This window comes from Panthera uncia, chromosome B4 (genome assembly GCF_023721935.1).
Source record: "Panthera uncia isolate 11264 chromosome B4, Puncia_PCG_1.0, whole genome shotgun sequence".
In the NCBI taxonomy this organism is placed as follows: Eukaryota; Metazoa; Chordata; class Mammalia; order Carnivora; family Felidae; genus Panthera; species Panthera uncia.
Genome location: NC_064809.1, coordinates 76,436,008 through 76,452,949, shown reverse-complemented (window position 1 = coordinate 76,452,949; position 16,942 = coordinate 76,436,008). Strand labels below are relative to the sequence as shown.

The window sequence follows — 16,942 nt, the reverse complement described above, 5'->3', positions numbered from 1 at the left end:
ACAGGGGCCGGAAGGGGCTATTCTGCCAGCCCAGGTGGGAGAGTGGAGGTCCCTGGCCTGGAATGGGCCTTGAAGGAAAGAGGAGGAGAGGGAAGGAAGGATCCTTCAGGTGGGGGAAATGTGCAGAGCCAAGGAGTTTGGGCTTATGGGGTGAGAAATGGGGAGCCACAGAAGGTGCTTGAGCAGACCACCACCCTGGTGTGCGATGCAGTTTAGGAAGGCCCGTCTGGAAGCAGAGGGAAGGCAGACAGGAGGGAAAGAGACTGGGGCTGGGGTTCCAGTGCCAAGACTAGGTAGGCATCCGGGACAGGATGGAGCCTCTAAACTGCAGGAGGAACCAGGGACCAGACAGCACACACTGGTCAGCATTTTCTTTCTGTTTTATAAACTTCTCATACAAAAGAATGTGTGCATATAACCTACATTTAATGATTTAAATGGCAACAGTAATAAAAACAGATCCTTGTGTACCCACCAGTACCTTCGAAGCCCCATGTGGGACCCTTTCTGATCATAGCATCCTTGGTCCCTGACCCTATCCCATCTCCAAAGTAACCACTCTCCTGGGGTTTGTAGTGAGCTTTCCTTTGCTTTTCTTTAGCCTCCGGTGTGCATGAGTCCTTCAGCATTTGTTCAGTTTTGCCTAACATTAAGCTTTACAAAAATAGGATTATGTTGTTTTTATGACTTGCTTTTCCCTCCCCGACATTCTGTATGTGAGCTTTTGATGCGTACAGCTTAGTTCATTTGTCACTGCTGCGTAGTATCCCAGTGTGTGATTCTCTCTCCATTCCCCTGCGGGTATACATCTGTGCACCTTTGTTTTTGTGCTAACAAACAATGCCGGTGTGAACCTGTAGGTACGTTTCTGCTGTCGTACTTTGGCAAGAAGATGTTTGGGCTACTGGCAGTCAAACTATTGTTTAACCACAGCTCAAAATAAGAAACGGATTTTATATCGTGAATCCGTACCTACCTACATGCTCATGCACCTAAATGGAAATAAGTTTCATGAAGAATTGCTCACTCCTACTACGCGCGATGCGTTCTCTCAAACCACTCACCTGCACACGTTCTTTCACTTTGTATGGCTTTATGTTTTATCTTTAGGTTTTCAACAGGACCTTATGTTGAGACTTCATTTCTTATAAATAGTGTGTTGATTTTATTATGTATTGAATATAATGAAAATGAAATACCCATGAAGCCACTTATAGGCACAAGAACCAAACGTCCCTAATAATTTACACATGCCTACACACTGCCTCCCCAGCCTGTTTCTGCTTCTTGATCTGGGGGGGTGGGGAGGGCACTTCCTTGAATTTCTCATCATTCCCTTGTTTTCTTTTCTTCTAGTTTGATTACATGCATGCATGTACCTGTAAACATTATTATTATTATTATTATTATTATTTAGTTTTTCTTGTTTGGTTGGGTTTGGGGTTTTGGGTTTTTTAAGTATATCACTTACAAAAGGACTTGCTTTTTTTTTTCTAATATTGTAGAACTAAGGGTCCTTCACTAGGATTCATAGTATTCTATTACGTGAACACACGACACTTTATATAACTCTATTATTGTTTTGTTCTGTTTTCTCTTACAAAGTTGGTGCTACGAACATTTTTCTAAATGTCCCCGATGGATGTGTGTGAGGATTTTTCTGTGATACACATCTAGGACTGGTATTTCTGAATCAAATAGTGAATATTACAACACAAAAGTTATTTGCCAAAGTCATATAATAAAGACTTATACTTTGATCAGCAATACATAAAAGATTCGTATCTTCTCTGGCGCATCTAATTTTCAATAATGAAATGATATAATCAGTCTTATTTTTGATCTTACTTTGCATTTTCGTGATTCCTATTGAGGCTGAATATCTCTTTAAGTGTTTATTACCTGTATGGATTTCCTTTTGCCCATGTTTTTGTTGTTGGGTTGTTTGCTTTATTCTTACTAGATGCTAAGTGTTTTTTATATTTCTATATAAATTTATACTTCTAGATATTATACTTTGTCACTTATATGTATCACAAATATCACCTTCAAATTTATGGCTTGTCTTTTCACTTTGTGAATATTTTGATAAATAAAAGTTCTTAATTTTAGTGTCTAATTTACCCATCTTTTCTTTCAGATTAAGCATTCATCATGCCTTGCGTAAAAATCCTTATTTATACCAACGTCAGAAAGAGAGGGACGCCTGGGTGGCTCAGTCATTTGAGCATCCAACTCTTGATTTCGGCTCAGGTCATGATCCCAGGGTCATGGGATCAAGCTCTGCATCGGGCCCTACACTCAAGCACGAAGCCTGCTTGGGATTCTCTCTCTTTCTCCCTCCACCCCTCTCCCCTGCTAGAGCTTGCCCACACACACTCTCTGTCTCTCTAAATAAATTTAAAAAAGAAAGACATTCACTAATGTTTTCTTCTAAAGATTTTAAAGTTTTGCATTTGAAATTTATAATTATAGTTGCTTGGAATTGATTTTGTGTATAATAGAAGGCAAGAATCCAGTTTCATTTTTTTTCCATGTGGATAGCCAATGCCATAGTCCCTTCTTTACTACTGATCTGCAATATCACTACTGTGGCATATCAAAGATACAGATCTAGCTATATATATAACTTGATATATTACATATAACTTTAGTTATATATTTATATATAGTTACTATATTTATATAATATTTACATACAAGAATAGACAAACTGATCAATGAAACAAACTAGAGAACCCCTAAATTGACATATATTATGTACATTACACATAACACATATATATGTTGTTAATATATTCATGTTTTATATAAAGTATATTGTATTACATATTATAATAAAAATATTATGCATAAAACACATCTAATGTGTATATAATATATATGTATAATATATGTGTTATTATATATATTGTTACTATATATATATATAAAATATACGTCAATTTAGGGGCTCTCTAGTTTGTTTCATTGGTCAATTTGTCTCTTCTTAAGTGGATATTACACTGAATTAATAGCTTTATAACTACCTCTGAAAGGGCAAATACCCATTCAAATGCTCTTTTTTATCCCACGTATTCTTTTTTTTTAATTTTTACTTATTTTTGAGAGAAAGAGAGAGACACAGCATGAGTGGAGGAGGGGCAGAGAGAGAGGGGGAGACACAGAATCTGAAGCAGGCTCCAAGCTCCCAGCTGTCAGCATAGAGCCCAATACGGGGTTCAAACCCACAAACAATGAGATCGTGACCTGAGCCAAAGTCCGAGGCTCAACCGACTGAGCCACCTACACTCCCCCCACCCCCCGCCGTGTATTCTTATATAGCGCCTTGACTATTCTTGATTGTTATTCTTCACCATAAATTTTAGAATCAACTTGTTAAGACTTATGTAAATCCTTATTTGGAATTTGATCATAGTTGCATTGACTCTGTATATCAGTTTAAGGAGAATTAATATCATTATGATAATAAAACTTCCCATCTATGAATCTGACATAGCTCTTCATTTAGTTAGAGCTGCTTTGTTATCTTGCATTTCACATAATGTTTATATTTCTGTAGGTATAGGTTTCTCCCACATGTATTAGACTGGGTTTTTAAGTCATTATTTTATTAATTTTATTAAGATAAAATATACCTACAATAAAATGCACACATGCATGCAGTTCAACAGGTTTTGGCAGATGCATCAGATGCGTGCCCCACTTAACCACCACTGAATGAAGATACGGAACATTTGCATCATCTCAGAAAGTTCCCTCATGCTCCTCTGCAGTCCAACTCCCAGACCAGCACTGATCTAATTTCTGTAGATTAGTATTGCCACTTTTGGAATTTCATATGAATAGAAGCATTCGGTATGTGCTTTTTTGTGTCTGATTTTTTTCACTCAGCATGGTTTTTTAAATCTTTTTAAATGTATTTATTTATTTTGAGCAAGAGAGCAATGTCGGGGGGTGGGGTGCAGAGAGAGAGGGGAAAGAGAGAATCCCAAGCAGGCTCTGCACTGTCAGTGCAGAGCCTGATGCGGGGCTCGAATGTGCGGGGCAAGATCATGACCTGAGCTGAAATCAAGAGTCAGACGCTTAACCAACTGTGCCCCCCAGGGGCCCCTTCACTCAGCATGTTTTTAAGGCTCATCCATGTCATTTTATGAATCAGGAGTTCATTCCTTTGTGTTGTTAGGTGATATTCTGTTGTATAATTATAACTCAGTTTGTCCATTCACCTGTTGAAAACATTTGGGCTGTTTCCAGTTAGGGGCTTTAATAAATAAAGGTCATATGAAAGTCATGTACCAGTCTCTATTTCAACCTGCTTTTCATTTCTTTTGAATAAATATCCAAAAGTGCACTTGCTTTGTCACTTGGTAGCGTATGTTCAGCTTGATAAGAAATTGCCAAACTGTTCTCCAAGGTGACTAGACCATTTTACGCTCCATGAAAGCTCCAGCCGCTCCCCGCTTTGAATCGTCAGTCTCTTGAATGTTAGCCTTCCAGTGGGTGTTGAGTTTTTCCCAGAGTAGGTTTCCCTGATGACTAATAATGATCAGCAAGTTCCCATGTGCTTCTTGGCCCTTAATACATCTTCTTTTGTAAAGGGCTGATTGAAGTCTTTCACCCATTTTAACTGAATTGTTTGTCTTCTTGTTATTGAAGGATTAGTTCTTTCCAGGAAAATTTAATGTAATTATATATGATTGGATGTGAGTCAGACATCTTGTTCTTTGTTTCTCATTTGTCTCACGTGGGGTTTTTGTTGTTGTTGTTGTTCCTCTGTTGTTCCTTTCTGCTTTCTTTGGAATCCATCAAATAACTTTTAAATATTTGGTATCATTTATCCTGTTGAAGTCTTTTGGTTTACTTTATCATAGTAAACGTTTGTTTTTAGTGATTGTTCTAGAGCTAATGCTATACATACTCCCTTAGTTATCAAAGTCTATTTGGAGTTAATACTGTGTTGCTCCCCACTTGGCAACCGACAAGTGCACACATGACAAACAGTGCAATTCAGTGACCCGCCTCCCTATCGTCTGTGTCACTTGCCAGATCTTTTGCTTCTACAGACGTTACAAGCAATATCACTATTTTTGCCTTAAGCAGCCAGTATTCTTGGGCACCACAAGCGTTCTTGGCTCTGTAAACTGATGTTTTTCACCAAATATGGGAGAGTACTCCTTCAAACACTTTTCCACGTCACTCTCACTCTTCTCCTTCTGGAACCCCAAGCGTACATATGCTAGATGATTCTAGGTCTCTGAGGCTCTGTTACTTTTTCTTCAATATTTTCTCACTGTTGTTTGGATTGGAAAACTTCTACTCCTGTCTTCAAGACACCAACCCTACCCTCTGACATCGTCAGTCTTTGGCCAAGCCCCTTCGTTGAATTTTTCACTTCCATTCCCACACTTTTAGATCCAAGAAATTCTCGTTTTGTTCTTCTTGACAATTTTCCATACCGTCTTGCTAGCTCAATGATGCATTAAAATGTAGTTTTAAGTACATTTTCCACAATTTTAAGTGACTAATGGCAGAAGGATGTTTCAGGGTTCCTAGTCTGACATTTTGCAAGAAAAGAAGGTCCTGGTCGCATTTTTCAACGGAAAAAAATAGACAGGATTCTGTGACTCGTTGGGTGGGGAAAATAGGTATGAAAGAGTTTTAAGCTGGAGATATTAGGAGGAGCTGGCAGAAAGAGGGAAAGCTGATGGAGGGGCATCAGTTCAGGGGGAACTGACAAACTGATTTTAAGGCATTTTGAATTCCAAATATCAGGGCAATATTCAAGTGAAGATGCCCTGTGGGAAACTGGAAACCTTAGAGATGAATTCATTTATCCTCTTGACATGGCTGAGTGCCTGCTACGAGCCAACACTGGGCCAGAAGCTTCCTGGCACTGAAGCACTCCCTCAGGGAGCCCAGAGCCATCAGAACACCACTCCTCAATGTCCCCAGCCTTGACACTCAATCAAATAAATAGCTGGCCTGGCCTTGGCAGCCCCCACCACATTGAATGCCTTCCCCCCGCCCGGAGATCCCACCCACCCTTCCTAGGACTAAAATAATGGACAGAAAGATCGAAAGCATGACAGGAACTATGTGACTTTATCTTAAGCACCGACAGCAAGGAGGGAAGGAAGATTCAGGAAAGGAAGGGAAGAGCAAGAGTTCAGGGAAAGGCAAGGTTAAGGGGTGGGGGCTGAGAGACGGTCCCCTTCATGGGTCAGACAGCCCAGAATCGTCCAACAGAATATATTCCTGTGCCTCTCCTCCCGATACCCTTTCTCAGCCTCAGGGAGGCAGGAGACAAGGAGGGAGAGTCCCACACAACAAGAAATGAGAAGTGGACAGGAGGGAAGATGGGCCAGAGTGAGATCAAAGGGTTACACCCCACCACCAGGGCCAGGCTGGAGAGAGAGCCAGCTGGGAACCTCGGGAGGACGAGAGTGCCAGAGGCTCGGTGTTTCATCAAACCCTGCCAGCTTCACACTTCTTAACCTGCTGCCACAAACTTCCATCCTACAGGATCTGATGCCACAAAAATGGGTGACTGAGACATCCCCCACATACAACTCCGCCTGAGAGCGGCTGACACCTGCACAGGGACGATAACAAGTCAGAACCTTCGGCAGCGTGGGGACCAGAACTCCCGCCCTACCAGCCAAGAGCACCCAGATGGCTGAGATAGTTCTTGCTTATTCACGTCTCCAAGGATAAAGAAAGCCTACCTGAGCCTCCCTGTGGCCTGTCCCTGCCTTTACTGGAAGGGAGTCCATCTGGTGGTTTAATCTCAATCCCTTCTTAATCTAGTCTTCCGTCACTGACTTCAGGAAGACCTCCCTGGGGACAACCAAGCTGATGAAACACCTGTTTTAGTCCAGAGAGGTATTTGACATCTTGAACGTGGACACATGTGCTTGGACAAGGAGAAAATGAGAGCCTCCCAACAATGGGAAAGTAAGACTTCCACTCCGATGGGTATGGCATGAGGAGTTATTCCCCTCGTGACCCAAGGTCAGTGTTAGGACTGGGCACTAGCTCCCGACAGTGGTCCCAGAAGTAACGTGGTCACCAGCTCTGAACCCAGTCACCAAAGGAATCACTCAAGTTTTCCCAGGTCAGAAAAGAAGATCTGGGGTACAGACCCCCCAAAGTCTCAGCATCTCCCCAACCCGGTTCCAAAAGAACATAAGGGTCAGGCTCTTCCAGACTCCTCTGGGAAGTGGGACCCGCCAAATGCAGCAGGACACAGAGATCCCTCCACCTGCCCAGGAGTCCAGCTCCGGGCTGCCTCCCCACCCACACTGACGGGCTACATGATCATGAACAATCCAGTCTCTCCGAATCTTTCTATTTGCCCTTTCAGTGTGAGGCCTCCTTTTACCCTGCCTTCTAACCAACAGTGTTCTGGAACCAGTTCACAGAGCCTGTTTGACACATTTCTAGCCAACCCTAAATGCAGTCACAGCCAGCCATGCCGGAAGATTTTACACCACCGAAACTGGCAAACCCTGTAAATGGGACTTTTGTTTCCTTCCGAGAGCTGGTTGTTAAACATTTACCCACAAGCAATTGCCCCTAACTAAATTATACAAGAGGCGTATTGGAAATCAGGCAGTAGACCTCAGCTAAAAGTATTCTCCTTGGCCTCCCCTCAGGGCAGGGAGGGTCCCTCCAGCTTGGTGTTCTGGGGGCCAGGAGAGAACAAAGTGGGTTATGGTTCTGGGTGTCTCGGTCCATTTCCTGGATGTACCAGTCTCTCCCCTCCCCCAGCTGGGAACACCCCAAGAACAGGCCTCTCCTTTTCATTAACAGAGTCCCCCTGAGGGACCACAACCAGGGACATTTGTCATGCAAACCAGCTGGATCATGAATGGTGAAATCCATTTGGGGCACTCACTGCCCCAAATGTGATGGGGGCGGGAAGGGGGGGGGCAGATGACCCACACCTGAAACTTGGCATTTCAACCTCATTAGTCGGCCTCTGGATCACGCGGTCTGCACAGTAATCTCCTCCATGGCAGGGTCTCCCCACACCACATCACCATGACTTTCATCTCCCCATATTAAAGAGAAGCAGAGATTCTCCCGAGGCTCAGGATGGGGTGTCCCAGCAATTCAGACACCACAGATGGTTGGAGGTTGTACAGGGCTCAGCCTGTGCAACCATACATGTTAGTCCTGCCCAGCCACTAAAACCTCAGAGCTGTGTGCCCTTCTGTTACCATCTCTAGGGATCAGAATCCCCAGACAAAAGAGGCTTTGTTAATATATGCCTGGCATCCTTCCCACTGCCATGTCTAGGAGGCAGGTGTCCTATGCCCCTCACCTTGCTGCAGCACCAGGACTCAGCCCCAGCCCGGCTATATCTAGCAATGTCATCAGAGTTAGCCTAGATCTCAGTCACAGTGCAGCCCATGTTCAGGTCCCATGTCACAGTGCAGCCCATGTTCAGGCTGTTATCCAGTTTGGTGATGACTGAGGTGTCTGAGATGCGGGCTTCAGTGACTCTCATTTCCTGTGGGGCCGACAGCCATTCATATCACCTGTACCATCGAGAGCCAGGTAGAACAGAGCTCACATTCCCCCTTCCCACACACACACACACACACACACAGAGCCACCATTTCAAAGCCTTCATGCCTGCAGACCCCTCTGTCTGCTTCCTCTGTTCAAAGTCTGGCCTGGGACAGAGTGAAGACGGATGACTAATGTCCTCCCTGCCAGTGCCCACCTCCCCCCATACGGTGTTCTGGAAGCTGATCTCCTCCACTAGGCCGTCAGCATTGGCCTCCTGGTCTCCCTTGCGCACGTAGGCACAATTAAGCTCCTGGAAACAATGCACAGGCAGTTCCTAGTTGTTGCAGAGATTTTCCAGGGGACTCTACCTCCCCCAGGCCAACCCTGGGAAATTTCCAATCCCATTTCCAGCCCTACAGATCCAGAAGTCAAGAGTTGGGGAACTAAGCTCCCCCTCTCACTCTAGCAAAACGTAGTATGTGACTTTGGGTAATTCTTTTATCTCGCTGGGCCTCTCTGTAAAGGAAGATCCAGAGAATCTCTGCCCTGTGGGTCTCCCGGGGTATAAGGAAGAAAATGCCTTTCCATGGGTAGAAATAAAATATGAGCTTATTAACTGATGGATGGAGTACTGGATGCCCCTGAGGGCTGCTGCACGCAAACCCACTCACCGGCTTGATTCTGACAAGCTCGTTCTCTGCAGTGGTCCCCAAAGTGACCTCCTCTTCCTACCTCCACAGGGAAAGGGGTTTGGATCAAGAGAAATTATCAGAGATTTGGCTAGTAGTGGAAGGAAGCAGACAGGACCCCAACATGACCTATCACCTCCCCGCCCCCAGGATGTCTGAAATATCCCTCTGACCCACATCTCTGATAGTACTTAACTTAAACGAGCATTACTCATTCTAAAGAGCTTGGTTTTGTTATTACTCTAATAGAATAAACTGACTGCCCGAGCTTGAGCTTCGATCCAGGACGGTGGGTGGAATTAGCAACATGCACCAATGAGTGTGAACGGTGGAGAAGAGGTGACGTCATTTCTTTGCACCCCTAGTAGCTAGCATAATTTTGGAATAGAGTTAAGCGCTCAGAACAGGTCCACAGGGTGGGTGGACAAGTAGGGATAGGGCCCCTATCTTCCGTTCATAAGGCAATGGGGAGAGGCTCTTAGCTGATATTTCAGCTTTTCTTCCCTTCCTGTGTCTGCCTGTCACTGCCTCTAATGCTGATAAAAGCACAAAGTGGGTTCACGAAGGAAGAAGTTTCCCAAGGCCAGACCTTCCCCCGCACCGACTCGATTCTTGTAGCCCCAGCACCTCCTGCGCGTGGTTAGGGCAGGGGACAGCTGTGATGCAGCAGGGTCACAGGCCAAGGTACAGGTGAAGGTGTAGCCAGAACTGTCTCTTCAAGTGATCCGGCGGGAGCTGGATTTGAGGACCCCATTAGGGGAGCTAAAGCAAGATGATCCACAGGTTATGGTGAGCTAGGTTAGAAGAGTTAAGGCCAGAGGGAGAGGAGAAGGATTCTGACCCCTCCTTCACTGCCCCTCCCTTTTATAAACGCGGCCTGGCCACGTGGAGTGGCCATTTTGTCACCCTAATGGGCTTGGGAGACTTTGCACCCATTTCTCCTCTTTCCCGGGGTCATGATATCGAGCTCCACACTGGGCTCCACGCTGAGCATGGAGGCGGCTAAAAATTCTATCACCCCCTCTGCCCCTCCACTTTCTCCCCACCCCCGCCGTCTCCCTCCCTCTCTCAAAATAAATAAGGGGCACCTGGGGGGCTCAGTCAGTCAAGGTCCAACTTCAGCTCAGGTCCCGATCTCCTGGTTCGTGGGTTCGAGCCCCTCATCGGGCTCTGTGCTGACAGCTCAGAGCCTGGAGCCCGCTTCCAATTCTGTGGTCTCCCTCTGTCTCTCTGCCCCTCCCCCGCTCGCACTCTGTCTCTCTCTCTCTCTCTCTCTCTCTCTCTAAAATAAATATGCATTGAAAAAAAACTTTTTTAATTAATAAATTAAAGAAATCCTCCATGCTTCAGGGTAAGTCCGTTTCTTCTTGTGAGGGAGACACCAAGGGAAGACGTGTCCAATACTACCATTCCCTGGAAAAAACTGGAGTAGAACTACCTGTACCGAAGCCGTCAGTAACACTACTGGCAACCCTAGCTAAAGCTGGGAGTGGAAGCATAAGACACTGGAGTGGGACCCCCACCTCCACCCCACCCCACCCCCCACCCCACCCCACCCCCCACCCAGAGGACAGCTCTAAGGTTAGGCAGAAGCCCTGCAAAGTCAAGGCTAGACCAAAGCGATTCAGACCCACAAGAGTGTTGGGAAAGACAGCAGAGGGGGCAGAGGGGGCAGAGGGGCACTCTCTAAAAATGGGTTGCCAGACAGCCCAACACCAGTCAGAGCTGGCCAGGAACACCTCTTGGGTTCCAGGATTTAATTACCCTTTGCATAATAACAACTTATATTTAAAAGCAAAGGAAGCTAAGGATGATTTGCATGCTTTTCTTTAATGCTGCCTGCTGAGTTCACATTCTAGTTTCCCCTGCTCATAATTGGACGTATAATTAACTTCCATTATAATGGGCTATGGCTTTCTAGAATTGGTGGCCATGACCAAGCCCCAGTTGAGGGGAAGGTTTTGGATTGGGCCTATTTTTCTAAGAGCCCAAAGCCTAGAAGCCTGGGCTCCCTCCTAGGAGAAGAACGCAACCCTCACTGAGCCCCCAAAGACTCAGACCTCCGAGGGGCTGGCATGGAGGAGGGCTGGAAGCCTCCTTTCAGATTCTGAATCCCCTCCTCCATAGAGCTTTCTGCGCTTGACCTTAAGCCACTGGACCACTCTGAGCTCACCTTCCCAATCAGGTAAATGGGCACAATAATACTGACCTTGGAAGGATGCCCGAGGGTAAAGATAAAAAAATGCATCATAAAAGCCCTCACACACTGGAGGCACTCCTTTAATGCAACTGCCTGAACCGACCCCCAGGAGAGTGGAGAGGGGTACAGGAAGCAATGTGGGGGACTAGGGAGTGGGGGCCCCACACTTACTAGGAAAGGAGCCATGAGCTGAGTTCTGAGCAACAGAGAAGGGAAAGTTTTTGCCCAAAGGGACATAGGATGAATGGCAAAATAACAATGGTAGAATAAACAGAACAAGCAAATAAACAAACATTTAAGGAGCTCTTATTAAGTGCTAGGTAGGGCCCTAAACGCTTTCCTGTCCATTACCTCCTTAGGTCCTCCCAAGAGCTTGCAGATGGGTGCTATTTATTACTCCTAACTCGCACAAGAGGAAACTGAGGCTCCGAAAGGTTATTCACTTGTCCAAAGTCATGACAAGAATCTGTAAGACCGGCTTCAGAGACCCCTCCCCTTCGACGCACATACTCGCTCCCCCACCAGCCCCGGAATGGAGCCCGTGAAGATCCAGCGCCTCCGGGACCCAGTCCCGGCCGAGGGGCGCAGAGGCGGGCGCCCCGAGGCCGCGGCGCACGGCCCGCAAAGGTGACCAGGCGTTTCCCGCCCCCATAAAGCTCGGGCGGGAGGTGAAGCCGTTTTATGGAGGCGGCCGGCGGCCCGGCCCGCTTTGATTCCCGCCTCGACGAGGCGCGCGGGCCGACCTCCAAGCTCGTAAACGCGTTGGCCGCGCGCTCCCGCCGGCCCGGTGGGCCGCGATATAAGGCGCAGCGCGGGCCCCGGGCTCCAGCCACCCGCCGCCGCCGCCACCGCCGCACCATGTCCTGCCTCTCCAACGGCCTCGCCGCCCCCTGCGGGGTCCGCGCCTTCAGCTGCGCCTCGGCCTGCGGGCCCCGGCCCGGCCGCTGCTGCATCACCGCCGCCCCCTACCGCGGCGTCTCCTGCTACCGCGGCCTCACCGGCGGCTTCGGAAGCCACAGCGTCTGCGGCGGCTTCCGCGCCGGCTCCTGTGGCCGCACCTTCGGCTACCGCTCCGGCGGCGTGTGCGGCCCCAGCCCGCCCTGCATCACCACCGTGTCGGTCAACGAGAGCCTCCTCACGCCCCTCAACCTGGAGATCGACCCCAATGCGCAGTGCGTGAAGCACGAGGAGAAGGAGCAGATCAAGTGTCTCAACAGCAGGTTCGCTGCCTTCATCGACAAGGTGGGTGTCCTTGATCACACCCTTCCTGAGCCCTCGATTCCTGGGCTAGGCTGAAGACAGTCAGGGGCAGGAGACAGGAGGTCCAGGTGAGCTCCCGCTCTCATGGACGAAATGGACACACACCCAGGCCACATGAGGACCAAGGACATCAGGATACAGAGCGGAGGCTCCTGATTTGATAGTGTTGCCATTATACGCAACCTCTGTCCAGACAGGCAGGTCCCCACGGAGACACAAGGACAGGCTTGGAACTGGCCTGTCAGAGGAAGAGGGCAGAACATGCACACACACAGACACCAAAATGGACACAAGAAATAGGAAGAGGCCCGCAGGGTGAGCCAGTGGGTGGCTGTCCTTGATCCCACCCTTCCTGTAGCCCACCCATGCTCAGCACTCAGGCTGGGCACTGAGACAGGGGGAGCCAGAGGCCAACCGGAGACCTCTACCTGCCTCCAGAATACACATGCCACCTGGACTCACCAGGTCTGGAGAACTCCCTTTACCTGAGAGCAGACGCTGACCTTGCCCAGCCCCTTGCTCCCATCCCTGAGTGAGAAAATCCAGACAGAGATCACAGGAGGGAAATCCAGGAGTCACCTTGTCTCCCACTGCCCATCTCTGCCAAGCTCTGCTGAGCTCCGGGGTTGGGAGTTTGCCCCTAAAGCAATCACCCCAGCCCCACCCCAAATTGGCTTCGGGACACCAAGAGCCGTCTGACCCCTCCCCACACCCTGAATGCAGGTGCGCTTCCTGGAGCAGCAGAACAAGCTTCTGGAGACCAAGTGGCAGTTCTACCAGAACCGCAAGTGCTGCGAGAGCAACCTGGAGCCCCTGTTCGAGGGCTACATCGAGACGCTGAGGCGGGAGGCCGAGTGCGTGGAGGCCGACAGCGGGAGGCTGGCCTCGGAGCTCAACCACGTGCAGGAGGTGCTGGAGGGCTACAAGAAGAAGTGAGTGCGGCCCGGAGTGACGCTGGGCACAGGAGATGGACTTGGCTTAGAGCCCGTTGGGTTAGACTTGAGAAGAATTTTCCAGAAGGACGAGGGGCCATGCAGGCCGGGGACTTGCGCGGCAGGGTCATCTCAGCTGCGCCACTCTTGCCCAGATGCCTGCCTCAGGGTGGGGCCGGGATGCCCCCAGGAGACCTCTCTGTCCCCTACTCAGCCTTCCCTTCTCGGAGGCTGTCCCCCAGGCCCCGTGGGGAGGAGGTTTCTGCAGGCTCCCTGGCTGCCTCCTGCTGACTGACCTCTCAGTTTTCCCACCTGTAGCACCTGAGCGTCTGGTGGTTCGGGACTGACAGGCCCTGGGGCCCCGGGTGCCACTGCCTGGGGTGCTGAGTGCCGATGGGGGACGGGTGTCATAGGCCCCCACACCTGAGCCAGGTTGGACAGCCAGATGAGGGGAGGCTGGGGCTGCCGTGCCCCAGAGGTGACACTGTCCTCTCCTAGCATGGGGCTGGGGTTGAGTCCTTATGTGCCTCCTAAGGTGACCTCACAGCAGCTGTGGGAACGGGGCTGGGAGGTCCCACACCTTAGCTCTCTGGACCCCTCAATTTAAAGTCGAGACAGGATCCTAGACCCGTTCCAGATCCAACCAGACAGAACGGAGCCAGCAGATTTGCTGTGTTCCAGCTGTTGGGAGCTCACTAATACTGCCCCCTCCACTGATGTGAAAGGGAGAGACGGCTTCTGGTGAGACCCGCCCTTCCCTGACCTCCCTCTCTGCCCTCTTCTGCCTCAGGTATGAGGAGGAAGTCTCTCTGAGAGCAACAGCTGAGAATGAATTTGTGGCTCTGAAGAAGGTGAGTGACGTGGGATCCGGAAGCACAGACACCAGGCATCTCGGAATGACAGACTCTTCCTGGGGAGACCCAGAGGGTCTCAACCTCCACGTGGGACACACGACCTGGCCCAATCGGGCTGGGAAATCCCAGGGGTCAGGTCATGGAAGGCTCATTCAGGTCGCCGATGAAGGGCAAGAAACTTGGACTGTGCATTACACCCTGCCCTGGGGCGAGGGATGGCTGGGCTGACCGGCGGATGTCCCACTGTGCTTTAGAAGTTGTGGTCTCTGGCGGGGACCCCATGGAGGCAGGGCAGCTCCAGTCTCTCTGTTGAGGGACAGCGTCCTGTCTAGCACTGGGGGAAGTCTGACCAACAGGAGGGGCCCGGTCCCCGGGTATTGGGGAGGATGGAGCTGAACCCGGAGTGACCAGGTGGTCTTGGAGGACTGCCAGGGGACAGGGAGGGGTCGAGGTGGCGAGCAAGGAGTCAGTCTGGCAGGCTTGTGGGGATAGGGAGGGTAAGAAGCAGAGCTGGGACCATAAGAGGAGAGAAAGGCTGGCGGCCCATCTCAGGCACAAAGGGGTTTGTTCTCAGAAGGGCAGGAGGTTGCAAAGCCCACCCCAGGCAGGTCACAAAGTATGGCGACGGCATGGGAATGGAATAGTAGGAGTCCTTTCCCTTGGCCTCCATGAATGGGAGAGAAGAGAGGGGAGTGTTTGGGGTAATGAGCACCGGGGTCCTCTGAGCTCACAGACGCCCCATTTTTCCAGGATGTGGACTGTGCCTACCTCCGCAAGTCAGATCTGGAGGCCAACGCGGAGGCCCTGATCGAGGAGATCAACTTCCTTCGGCGCCTGTATGAGGAGGTGAGGGGCCATGGTCCTGGTCGAAAGGAAGCAGCCAACCTAGAGGAGGAGGCTAGGGCCTGGGACTGAGTTGGCCAGGGATTTGGGCTGGGGCAAGGGGGCTGCAGTCCATGAGGCTGTAGTGGGAGCTGGGGTGGAGACCAGGTAAGGGCTGAGATGACTGGGTCCACACTGTGGTGGGTGAGGCTGGGGTGTAAACAGGTTCCCCACCATCTGCAGGAGATCCGCGTTCTCCACGCCCACATCTCAGACACCTCGGTCATCGTCAAGATGGACAACAGCCGGGACCTGAACATGGACTGCATTGTGGCCGAGATCAAGGCTCAGTACGACGACATCGCCAGCCGCAGCCGGGCTGAGGCCGAGTCCTGGTACCGCAGCAAGGTGAGGGGCACAGGACACCTGTCTCTTAGACATGGCAGCACGAGGGAAGCCAAGTATTTATTAAGAAGGCCTCTTTTGTCTGGAGTTTCTGATCCCGTGGGATAGTAACAGAATGCCACACAGCTCTCAAGTTATAATCGCTGGGCAGGGCTGCCATGTATAGTTGCACAGGCTGAGCACTGTACAACCTCCCGACCATCTGTGGTGTCTGAATGGGAGGGAAACTGCATCCTGAGCTCAGGAGCACCTCTGTTTCCCCCCCCCCCCCAGTGCGAGGAGATGAAGGCTACGGTGATCCGGCACGGGGAGACCCTGCGCCGCACCAAGGAGGAGATCAACGAGCTGAACCGCATGATCCAGAGGCTGACCGCCGAGGTCGAGAATGCCAAGTGTCAGGTACGGGTCGCCTGGGGCCTCCCCAGGGCCACACAGGCAGTGTGTGCCCCGACTGGCTCTCACCATTCATGATCCAGCCCATTTGCATGGCTCATGTCCCTGGTTGTGGTCCCTCAGGGGGACTCCGTTAATGAAGGGGAGAGGCCTGTTCTTGGGGTGTCCCCAGCTGGGGGAGGGGGGAGACTGGACACGTGAGGGAAATGGACCGAGACACCCAGGACCATAACCCACTCTGTTCTCTCCTGGGCCCCAGAACACCAAGCTGGAGACCGCGGTGACCCAGGCTGAGCAGCAGGGCGAGGCGGCCCTGAGCGACGCCCGCTGCAAGCTGGCCGAGCTGGAGGCCGCCCTGCAGAAGGCCAAGCAGGACATGGCCTGCCTGGTCAAGGAGTACCAGGAGGTGATGAACTCCAAGCTGGGCCTGGACATCGAGATCGCCACCTACAGGCGGCTGCTGGAGGGCGAGGAGCAGAGGTGAGAACCACACCCATGGGGAGAATATGTCTTCAGTCTCCCCCACACTGTGCTTTGAGCCAGGAACATATTTGCATATCATTTGCATCTAATTTGCATCCAAATTATGTGGGGGTCAGAACTAATTTTTGTCTCTGCTCTCCCCACAAGGTTGTGTGAAGGCGTTGGTGCTATAAATGTCTGTAAGTAATCTACGCTGTGGGTTCTGAACTGAGGGCTTGGGGTTCCTCTGGGCAAACTTTTTCTTCAAGGGCCAGATATTAAGGCTTGTGAGCCATCCAGACTCTGTCTCAACTCCTGGACTCTGTCACTGCAATGTGAAAGCGGCTACAGCCATAAGCAATACCTAAGGAGTACATATGGCTTGCTTCCGATAAAACTTTATTT

General features: G+C 50.0%; 1 protein-coding gene and 1 long non-coding RNA gene across 3 annotated transcripts in view; both read left to right on the top strand.

Annotated features, from left to right (window-relative positions):
- The window catches only part of LOC125919074 (keratin, type II cuticular Hb1), a 33,646-nt gene that overhangs the window by 15,726 nt on the left and 978 nt on the right, over positions 1 to 16,942 (top strand). Inside the window, exons 1-8 of one of the 2 annotated variants that reach the window (XM_049625519.1) lie at positions 11,950 to 12,651; positions 13,393 to 13,601; positions 14,392 to 14,452; positions 15,206 to 15,301; positions 15,521 to 15,685; positions 15,956 to 16,081; positions 16,335 to 16,555; positions 16,706 to 16,737. In XM_049625519.1, the coding sequence (XP_049481476.1) occupies positions 12,091 to 12,651; positions 13,393 to 13,601; positions 14,392 to 14,452; positions 15,206 to 15,301; positions 15,521 to 15,685; positions 15,956 to 16,081; positions 16,335 to 16,555; positions 16,706 to 16,737 (1,471 nt within the window). In that variant the 5' untranslated portion in view covers positions 11,950 to 12,090. Of the gene's footprint in view, positions 1 to 11,949; positions 12,652 to 13,392; positions 13,602 to 14,391; positions 14,453 to 15,205; positions 15,302 to 15,520; positions 15,686 to 15,955; positions 16,082 to 16,334; positions 16,556 to 16,705; positions 16,738 to 16,942 lie in introns of those variants that run through there. The other variant, XM_049625517.1, reaches the window with a different exon arrangement.
- LOC125919083 (uncharacterized) lies at positions 8 to 6,732 on the top strand. Its single transcript, XR_007456670.1, has 2 exons — positions 8 to 109; positions 6,526 to 6,732. It is a non-coding gene; the product is annotated as an uncharacterized LOC125919083 (long non-coding RNA).